The sequence below is a fragment of the Anopheles aquasalis genome, chromosome 2, assembly GCF_943734665.1.
Source record: "Anopheles aquasalis chromosome 2, idAnoAquaMG_Q_19, whole genome shotgun sequence".
NCBI lineage: Eukaryota > Metazoa > Arthropoda > Insecta > Diptera > Culicidae > Anopheles > Anopheles aquasalis.
This window is the reverse complement of record NC_064877.1, coordinates 15,349,338-15,360,000: the sequence shown is the minus strand read 5'-3', so window position 1 is coordinate 15,360,000 and position 10,663 is coordinate 15,349,338. Positions and strand designations below refer to the sequence as shown.

General features: G+C 48.3%; 1 protein-coding gene across 10 annotated transcripts in view; it reads left to right on the top strand.

The window, feature by feature from the left end:
* Window positions 1-3,292: 3,292 nt before the first annotated feature.
* LOC126573151 (fasciclin-2) overlaps window positions 3,293-10,663 on the top strand; it is a 59,958-nt gene continuing 52,587 nt past the window's right edge. For 2 of the 10 annotated variants that reach the window (XM_050233058.1, XM_050233069.1), the window contains exons 1-2: window positions 3,402-3,520; window positions 4,454-4,875. In XM_050233058.1, coding sequence (XP_050089015.1) covers window positions 4,785-4,875 — 91 coding nt within the window. In that variant the 5' untranslated portion in view covers window positions 3,402-3,520; window positions 4,454-4,784. Of the gene's footprint in view, window positions 3,363-3,401; window positions 3,527-4,063; window positions 4,113-4,453; window positions 4,876-10,663 lie in introns of those variants that run through there. The other 8 variants (XM_050233067.1, XM_050233068.1, XM_050233059.1 and 5 more) reach the window with 7 other exon arrangements.

Genomic DNA, 10,663 nt, shown 5'->3' with positions numbered 1-10,663 from the left:
AGTGATCAAAACCCGATGACGAAAACATAACATGAGGGGGTATCATAGCACTGCAGTATATCCTTAAGCGTACACAGCTGGTTTTACATTCTATAATCTGTCATTATTCAAACTTATCAACGGGTATGTCGTTATCCTTTTTCCTTTCCACTCTCACTTGTACCTCCGAGGGTGCTCTTAATGCGTGCTTTCGAATGCAGTGAGCAACACTATGAAACACATTCCACCCTCACCGTCATGTTAATGCATAGTAAGCGCACAGTAAGTGTTAGTTCGTTAATCATATTCAGAATAGAAGGAATAGTTGTACTTCCCAAAAAAAACCAAACCAGTATCCAGCATAATTGCTATTCATTGTACTGTACTCGTATAATCGGCTATTCCGGTTCCAATTTACGCATGCATGCCGTAGCAAAGGCCAACAATAACCACGCAGGAGTACAAGAGGCCCCTTACAACAAAAAAAACTACGTAAAACAATTTGTCTAACACGTTTGTCGATGACGGGAAACAAGCGCATACACCGCATCGCCACCATCACCAGGATATGCTAATTAAGCTGAAGGGGATCAGGCACGGCTCACCTTTCGCAGCACGCAGCAGCGCCCCTATCCTGCACTCGCCAATGGAATGAAAAACTCCCAAGAGCTCCGCACTGAGGTCAAAGTGCCCCATGCGAAGTGCTTTGACAGTAGAGGGCAAAGGGAAGCGCATCTGGAGAGAGGAAACCAATCGGACGCGGCACAACGTTTCGATCCCCTTTCGGGCCAAATGATGATGTTGTTGTCGTCCCGCAACAAAGCACCAATGGCACCGAACAATATGTAACGGTTTGTAGGTCCTGGCGGCGTCGTCGTCATCGTCGTCCTTCCTGCCTGCCTGACTAAGTGATAAATGTGACTTTTAGCACAAATCGATTTAATAAGAGCGGCACCCTTGGCCAGATCTCCGACGCGGGGGGAAAAAAGGGTCACTTGTCCTCGCACACCCTAATGAACCCCGCGTCGGTACTCCAGTTCCTGCAATCTCAAAGCATTCCCCGTTTTATGCTCAGAGTAAAGGGAGAAATTACACGGCATTTGAAGGAAAATGGCAACACGGAACCACTCTACCCCTCGTGGTTCGCGGTTCGATATGATCAATGCGTTCTGAAACATATTTATGTTGTAAAACGGTGCACCGTACGGTGGTCGCGGTGCATCATCCCTTTGCCTTGGCCCTTTCCATTGCCCGTGTTTTGTTCTGGCGCACTTTTTCCCTCTCTCTGTTCGATCTAGAGCACTCGAGCGACCGGTTGCATTGGGTTGCACATGAGAACACATCGGAGAAAGGCGATGGCGATGTTTATTAGTATGTTTGCACGGTTGCCGAACCCCCTGGCACATCGAGGCAATTTAGATCGCGGTAAGAATCCCGAGGACGCCGCACCGTGTGCGCGAGGACATCCAGGAAGTGGGAAAGTAGAGCATCATGTGGATCGTTCCTTCGTGTCCCTTTTTATTCTCCCTTTTCCCTCCAACGTTTTGTGCCGTGTGCTTTGGATATAAATCATTAGCTTTTACTGTTGCAAATAGAGCAAAACAACAACGTACGGCTGTTTGTGGTGCCTCGTGCTACGATCCGCTGCTGCGACGAGGGATGGGAACTGGACGCGGACGAATGATAAAATGGGTGGAAAAAAGCATAAAATGCGTCATAAATTAGAGGAGAAATCTATGATATTAGGAAGAATGTTTCATACGGAGCGAGTGAGCTGGGCGAACGGTACACCGGGAAATTACGCGCCGTGGAAAGAAAATTTGTAAAATATTATTACAACCGAGAAAGAGAGAGAGATCAGGGGACATAAATTAAGGAATTTATGTGGCTAATTTCTCTTCAAACAAAACAGTCGATGATGGTAGAGTGTGTCTTCAGTTCGGCTCAGAGTGAGCGACGAAGGATTGCGATCGACGAAATATTCCACGGTGCCTATGGCCAAAGGTGCTTTGATCACGGACCTTCTATTCGAAATCAACGATTCATGAGAGTTTCTTGGAATTGTTGACACGGTGTGGTGATTAGTCCTATCACGATACGTCGCAGGGTGATGCTAAGCTACGCGTACAGTAGGTGAGTCATGTTTTGTTGGACTATCGACACCGCATGCTTGATCTGGCAATGGATGAAATGTTTTGACACAGAATTGTGTTAATTAAGATTTAATTTCTCCCTCTTATCATTTGTTGTCATGATGTCTGTTGCGAAAATTTGCTATTTAGAAAAGTTATCCATTCTTCTATCTAAAAAAAAATATTTATTCAAATGAATGTTTCTATTAACTGCTATGGAACGCAGCATCTGCTTTCTTTTTCGAATGAAATTCAACGTTTTGAGTAGCAATATTGTCAAGAAATAGTATTGTAGTTTGGAGATAAATTGCTGTAGTCTTTTAGATGATTACAACGGAGGTCGCAGTAGCTGCACAAGCGAGAAAACGATGTGTTGGTAGATTTTCTTGAATATGTTGCATTAAAATGTTAACAAACCAACAGCGATTGAATAAAATAGACCTGAGACTTATGCACATATAACATAATATTTTACAGGTAATGAGTTGAAATATTTATTGAAGAGTACTCGCAATGTTATGTCGCAAAATAAAGTGCAGAGTTAAGCGATTTGTTTGGTAACGAGAATCCAATTAATGGCAAATAGATTCAACTCGGTATACTCTTTCGCACCGGTGCGATTGAACATTAATTTTTTCTTATTTTCGTTATTTTGCTTCTACGTGGAAACTACTTTTGTTCATCAAATTGTTTATACTCAACCTAGACCCATTTAAAGCACTTTTATTACTCCGACGAGTTTCCAAGAACACCTTAATTTAAACCGAACCGATCGAGCCGCGTACCTTCTCTAAACCAGTCGATGATTCATAGGAATTGATTGAACTTGACGCTTCGAAAGGGCGCACCGGATCAGGCGTCGTTGCACCCGGCATATTCAAAGATCTTCTCGCCGTTGCAACGGTAAGTTGTCGTCTTTCGCATTCCCACAAGTGTTCGCTCGGCTTTTCGAGTTCACGCCGAGATGCGTTCATTCCGAGCATAGACAACGCGTAGCATAAACTCATACGGTACCATCATCATCGTTTTCCCAAGCATAACGAGCCGAGGCCGAACGGACAAACTTCGGAACTTCACCGAATCGGGTGTGCCAGTGAACGCTCACGCAGACACATAAGCAAACCAAGCGGCCACAGCGGGACAGAGCAGCGTTCGCTCTCGGTAACGGCCACCCCCACAAACGTTCCCGAGCTCTCGGCGGTGCTGGTTGTGTGACAAAAACGGTGACCACGACGTGCGTTGTTGTTCGTGGTAAGTAGTTCCGTGTGCTGGCCGTGGCGTAGAGTGGCGTGTCGTGTGAACAATCTGGAATGCCAAACCGTGGACCACAAAAGGCGCGCGCGCGTGCATCGAGACAGTCGGTTGGTCAGTTGATCGGTTGCACAACGTTTTTGGAGTGGTGCTCCGGTGTGAGTGTATGTCAATTGGATTAAACGACCAAAGGGGGAGCAGCAGCGGCAGCAACCCCACCTCCATTAAACTCGCGCTCGCTTGATTAACCCGCGACAACACCCCACGGGCCAGCAACTCCAACATAGTTGATCGTGATCGCTTAGAGCTTGGTGTGAATTAGAAGCGAAAAACAAACGTAAAGCTGGCTGGCTTGGAGTCTGTCCTCCTCATCTTCTATTGTCTCTTTGCGCTGGTCCAGCACCACCATCGAGACCATCGATTGAATCACCTGCACGGAACGCGCTCGTTAGTGTGTATGCGTGTGAGAAGCTGCAGCAGCAGCAGCAAAAAGGTGTTCAAAGTCAACCGACGCGCCCACAAAGCCACGCTGCCACCAGCCAGCAGCATAGTGGTGGTTGTGTTGTGGAGCCTGGGGCCACACTTGTCGCGCTCTGCCTCTTTGCGCAACGTGCGTGTCCAGTGCCGTGTGTGATTCGTGTGTTTGTGTGATCTCTCTCTCGAGATCGAGCTCGATGTACAACCCTTCGAACGAACACCCCGAAACACCTGTGTGACGTCACGCTCGAAGGCACAACGACGCCGCCGCAAGTAAACGACGAACCTCTCTTCCCACGAAAAGCATCAAGCAGCCGGTTCAAAGCTGATTGAAAACCGGCTTCTATTACTCCGAAACAAAGTTGCCTTTGTTTTGTCTCTCGGTCCAGTGGCGTTGTTGTTTTGTTGCGAGTGTTTATTAGGAACCGATCTGATCTGATTCTCCCTAATCCTTGGTGCGGTTCAGTTTGATCAACAATTGACCATCCAAAGGCAGGAGTCGCGCTAATTGGCAACCCATTTTCGTTGGCATATGCCACCTTTCTTCTGGCGTCTTCCTGGAATGTCATTAAAGCGTATATCTTATCTTTTACTCCCTTTTCTCCCTTCTACAGTGAGTGTTTCAACATGATTTACTGAGAATTCGCAAAGTGTGTGGTGTGCGATCAAGTGTATCGTCGTGCAAGTGTCTTGCGATCAAGTGTTTTTCCAATAATTCTGTGTCCACCCTCCGCTAGGGCGTGTGTTTGTGGTGCTGTGCGTGCGAAAAAGAGGTTAAGGTTTCGTTAGAAAAAAAAAATACGTTCGCCATTTCTAAGGATTCTACCCGTTTCCGATTGGCGAGAGTCTTCCACGATCGCACCGGGGGTTTGTGAGTGTTGTGTTTGGTGTGAATCCCGTTCGATCGTTCCCGTGTGAGTCCGCGGGGGGAGAAGAGCCGCCAAAATGGCATCATCTTCCCAAGCCGGTGTGGCGGCTAGTGGCGGCAGCTGGAAGGCGACCATGGCGCTGCTTGTTTGGATTACTCTTCTGCTAGGTAAGTGGAAAACAAGAACATCGAAAGAGTTGCACCAGCTCTCCACTGTGTTCTGCCTTTGATCCATTTGAATTCCGGAAAATTCTCATAGCAACAGATCAATTGCTTCTCTATCGTGGAATTTCGTTTTTCCACTGTATCGATGAAGAGAATAAATAAAAACAACGCAAAGGAGACCACGGCGCGCCATATTCTCGCCTGCTCCCTGTCCATGTTCTACCGTTTTCACACACGGAAAGTGCTACGAAATTGGAACCATCTGCGAACACCACCTACGTCCGGTGATCGCTGGCGCAATTAAGCCAGTCGGGTTCGATAGCATTTGCTTCTGCTGCAAGTCTAGAATGGCGTTGCGTTTCGCCAAAACGCGAACGTGGACCACAAAACGCAGCGCAGATAATGGAGCTTTTCGGGGCTGGGTCTGCGGTCTTCTGACCACTGGCGCAATAATGGGCGAGACGGACGGACGCGCACACCATTAGGCGCATTGGAGATTGACATATTTTGGAAGCGAAATCGAGAGTGAAAAAGAATTTTAATGCAAATATCGTTCGCACTCGCTGGTAATGCGTCTGGGAGGAAAGGTTGGGGCTAATGGCTGTTTACGTTAGACCTGATGCTCTTCTTGTAGCTCTCCTGTAGAGGTGTATGTGCTAAACATTTTGGCGGCTACGCCATGTTTTGTAAATATTTTCTTGAAGATCTAGGTCGATCCCCCGCTGTTCAGTGATTGGTCTCTCAGACGTTGGTAAAATGGTGAGAAACAATCTGCACGCAACACCTTTGTCTGGTCATACTTGGATCACTTGGCTGTTTGAATTTTGATTTAGGCTACTTTGATCCAAAATCTGTCAAACATCCGAAGTTGAGGGAATCAATTCACAAAAGTCGTGGTCAGAATGTCTTTCTCCGTGTTTAATCGAATTGGCTTTGAACCGCGCTACTCTCCAAAGAGGAGTAGGTCCATATCGGTTACAAATGACCTACAATCCATTTGGGGTCGTTAAATTCAAATTTAACGGCAGCCCTTTTCCAGAAATGACTTCCATGTGCTGTGGTTTTACCCCCCCTTATACCTGTGTGGCAACCGGGGATTGGCTTCTGTTTATGCGGCCTAATATGTCGCAATATCCTTCCGCGCGAACCACACACGTCGTCGACACGGGGTTAACTGTCCTCGGGGCATTTTCACGGACATACACGGCTTGGTTGGAACGGATATTCCAACAGAAGAGAGGTTGTGGCCCTCACCACCACTCCTCTCCATCATCATCCATCCAATTCACGTCTATTTATACCACTTTGGATGCGCGTTTTCGTGGTTTGCCAAAGCGGACATACCATGCCCACCAACCAAATACAAGCTGCTGCCTGCGCGTTCGAACAGCGAGCGAGGTCAGCGCCTAACGACGAAGCGTCTTCGGTCACCGCCGCCCCACAAGTCAGCTGTTTTGCAGCACCTTCTCTCCGTTGATGCAAGTTGGCATCATGAGTTGTTTGGAGGAAAAAGAAAAATCTTTTCCCGTCCCGTCGCGAAAACACACACTCTCCGGAGAATGATGACCACAAGGAGATTAGGTGTCAGAGGGAACTGGCCGCGCGCCGAACCGATGTCCGAGTGTGTCTCGTTTGTGCGACGAAAGACGCAACCACGACGTTCGACCGAAAATAGAAAACTACTTCTCTTTCCTCTCCCCCCTTTCCTTGGTGATCGCGGGAACATGAAAATGGATGGCATGACATGAACACACATGGGTTGGGTATGCTATGTGGAAGAGAGTGATGCTGCAGCTTTGACCGAATGCCAAAAATTCCACCAGCCTCCCATCGATAGAGAGACCCCAAACCCCGTGACCAATTTCGGAACCGAACGAAAGTGTTAAAAATCGGAAACACTGGGGCAATTGCTCCGCTTGCTTCTCCGTCGAGGAGGAGGAGGAGGATGAGGGAAAAGGGTCCAGCGTGATGATGTTGTGTTGTGTTCGCCCTTCACTCCGCGCCAGATAAACACACGACTGCGGCCAAAAGTCGAAAGTGTTTGGTGGAAAAAAATATGTTTTTCTCACGATGTACACACGTTGGCGGCCCTGGGCGCTGGAACACAAATCACTCTCTTCCACGACTTCATTGTAGGTCCGTCCAGACTACTCTGATGACCGCTGAGTGAGCACTTGATGCACGTCTCAGTGTGTCTGGACCGCTTGCTGCGATCTCTCTCCGCTGCTTGCGTAAATACACTTCCGCCAACGATTGTCCCTGCAAACTGCAAAGTCTCTCGCACCCTTGTCCCAACTATAAATGGCGCGCTGGTTGTGTGACCACGGCCGCCAAGTTGGGAACTCACGGTGCGAATCATGTATCGATTGCCAGACACAGGAGAGGGAACGTGTAGTAGAGCTGCAAAAACACAGTGTCTACTACGACGACAACACATCAATTCCCGATCGATGGAACTGGTGTTGAGTCACTATTTTTAGTGATGGCGCGCGAGCGAACTCTATTTCACGGATATTTTATCGCGATTTATCGAACACAGACACCATTTGAGAGTGGAGGGAACTGTACATCTATATCGCGCGCGCGCTCTAGATAGCTACGGTGTGCTCTTCTCCTTATCTCTGCTATCGTTCTGAACCCGACCACCACCATCACCATTCCTCCAAAACATATCAATCGTTGATTGTCGGGAGTGTGATAGTTTAGGTCACGAGGGGCGGGCAGGTGTGTCGAATGATGATTTTTGTTTCGTGTGAGAAGAGCGAGAGAACGTAGACAGTAAGGTTACCCCCCCCCATAAACTCATCAATTTCATTTTGACAGAATTTAGAATTGGGATTTATGACGAAAGAGAAAAGGTTTTATATTGATCGCACTTCAATCTCTCTACACCTCGGAGCGTCATGTGCTTGGTTGTTCTGCTTTTCAAACCATGAAATCGATCACTTCACACAGTTCCAAATCGAACTCGTCCGTCAGCCAGCCAGCCACCCAGCCACCCAGCTAGACACATCGCGTGTCGAGAATGTAAACCACGGCAGAATGGCAGACACGAGAATGTCTGATGGAGGTGGTGGTTCATCGATTGTGAAATGCATTGCGTTCTCGAACAACCTGGACGCACAGCAGCACCACCACCTGGTCGGTCTCTCTCTCTCTGTGTCTAGTGGATGTATGTTTCATGTGACATTCGAGCTCCATAATCGGTAGCAGCCGGAAGTACGTAACGATGCACCCTCGACGAAAGAGGACACACAGACGGCGTAGCTGGTGTCCAAAGGTCCATGACATAAGGTGCGCAACCTATTACACACAGAGTGGCGCGAAAGCAGCCGCCCACCTGACGTCGATGTGCGGCCAGCAGACCGCGCGCACCCTTAGGTCGAGGATAATCCCAAGGCTTAACGTTTGAATGACTGACCGGGGAGTTCCCTGTACTCTGCTACTAGTGCTCTTTATTGTGGAAGGAAGTCTTCCAAATCCATAAGACTGGTCATTGATATAGGCTCCGACAACACAGGAAATCAATAAACCAGGTGGTGGTGACGACGTGTTCAAAGTTGAAGTGTAGTAGAAGAGAACGTGGTACTGGTGTGGTGCTCCCGGTGCTGCTGCTGCTGCGGCTACTGGGTGAGAGGATTCGATTGCCGCACGACAGCTGAAGGTCACAGCCGACGACCGGGCATTTGCGGGCCGGCCGGCCAGTTGGTCGACAACTTTTTACGGTCCAATGGCTGCCCTTCTGCCATCATCATCAAGCCCTCCACTCTGCCTGCCAGTGGAGTGTAGAACGCACGGGAGTGAAAGCAAGTAGCGAGATAGTTTTTCATTAGCGTTCCTTCGACGCTTTACCGCCTTTAGCATATCAGCAACTAGGGAGAGAGAGAGAGCGGCTGGCAGTGGCAGCAGGTGATCACCAACCGGAACCATCGGTCGGTCAACCGCAATGTGTGGCTATGCTTATGCCTGTTCTGGGGTTGGGGCTTTGCATTGACGACATATCGATTAGGAGAACTCCTTATGCCTCCTTCACCTCTACTAAGAAGCCAACCAAGGCTGTATAGCACACCGGGAGCCGGTGGTCGCTTATAGCGCGCGTCGCGAAGGGCGCACTATTATTATTCATGAGGATAACGAGAATGAAGTGCCCTCCATAATGCAGCATAATAAAATGTAATATCATTTGCCTGGTGGAATGACGCAAAACCATCCATTCTCTTTGCTCTCAAGCGTCGCCGCCGTGGCTATCGCGGGTGCGCGCAATAGATGCAAAACGGGCCGGCCTCTAATGTTTGTAGAGAGAGCATTATAGAGGAACGTTAAGAACGTTACGTTAAGAGGAGGTACACAGTGGCGGTTATGCTATTTCTGGTTATGTAATCTATGCTGACTTATCAATCCCGTTTCTTGGAGGAAATAGCAGCAGGGGAGCAGTGGGTTGCTGAAAGATCGATATCGAGAGAGAGAGAGAGAGCTCAAGGTCTCGAGGTTGGAGTGGGGGATCCTCTAGAGCGCGGAATGCCCCATATCGCCAGGAGAAGTTCTTGAAAGAAGAGGGCCCTCATGTGAGCAGATATACCAACCAGACATCATCTGGTACTTGATTCCAGATTTTGACAATAAGAGCACTTGCCGCATTCCCTTGCTCGCGGTGTCATGGAAACCACACGCGAAAGGGGGTTTTTCTATTTCTGTGTCCTTCCGACGACGCGAGCGACACCAAAATAACTTACGCGAAACTTACACATATATCGCGCGCGCAGACGAGATCTGTATGCGCTGCCCAACTTCTGCAACTTTTGCATCTTTTGCATCTTTTGCTGCTTATTCCCTTCAGAAGATAAATACAGTAGTTCGGTATCCATTCCCCAAGACAACAACACTTTATCTCGTGATCCTCTGGAGACTTTAGCTCTGGAGCTGCTGCTACCAGTTTTCCCCAAGTGTGAGCAAGCTGGCCTTTCACTGACGACATTCCAACCGGACGGCCGGCCTACGCATGGTTTGAGGGGGATGCAATTTCCAAAAATAAATGGCCAAAACGGGTTTCTAATTAACTGTCTCGCGACGGGGGTGCGCGTGAAGAGTGTTCGTGTCTCTTCGTAATACGGTTCAAGGTTTTTAAAAACAGAATAAGAACACCATAATATGCACAATTTATGGATGAGTTCTCGTTGCTCGGTGGAAGCGCAATAGTTTTGCGAAATGCGATGCCGATTCTAGTTCTGCGTACGACGGAACGACGCCGACGTGATTCCGATGAAATTCATTTTTGCGATGCAGACACCAGTACGGGACATGCAAGTGCGTTGCAATCCAAAGGTTGCTAGATGTACCATGTACTCAGTATTGAATTGTGTAACTATGGAGTCCACTCTTCAAAAGATTTGCTGAAAAACTTCATCTCACTTGTATGCTGAAGTCAATCGCTTATTCCTTGAAGTTAAGCTGCGCTGTTCCTGTGCTGCTGCAGCACTTCTTTGACACTTGGTCACCGCTTTTGAGAGATGTGATCGGAGAGAGATTAATGGCAATCACGGACTGCTTTTGTGAGCTGTAGGAGACGGATGTGCTGTTCAAAACCGCCGAAGCAAAAACCACTAGATCCCCCCTGGGGGAATGACAAACTGATCATCTCAATCCGCGCAAACGCAACGAGTTCGTCGATTCCGTGAGAGGGGGACATAGGAGGTAAGAGATAAATGGTGCTGTGTACTGCTCGAGAGTGAAATTTCCGTGACAGTTTCAGTGCATTGCGAATTGTGGATGGCAGCGGGGAGGGAGCAGCATC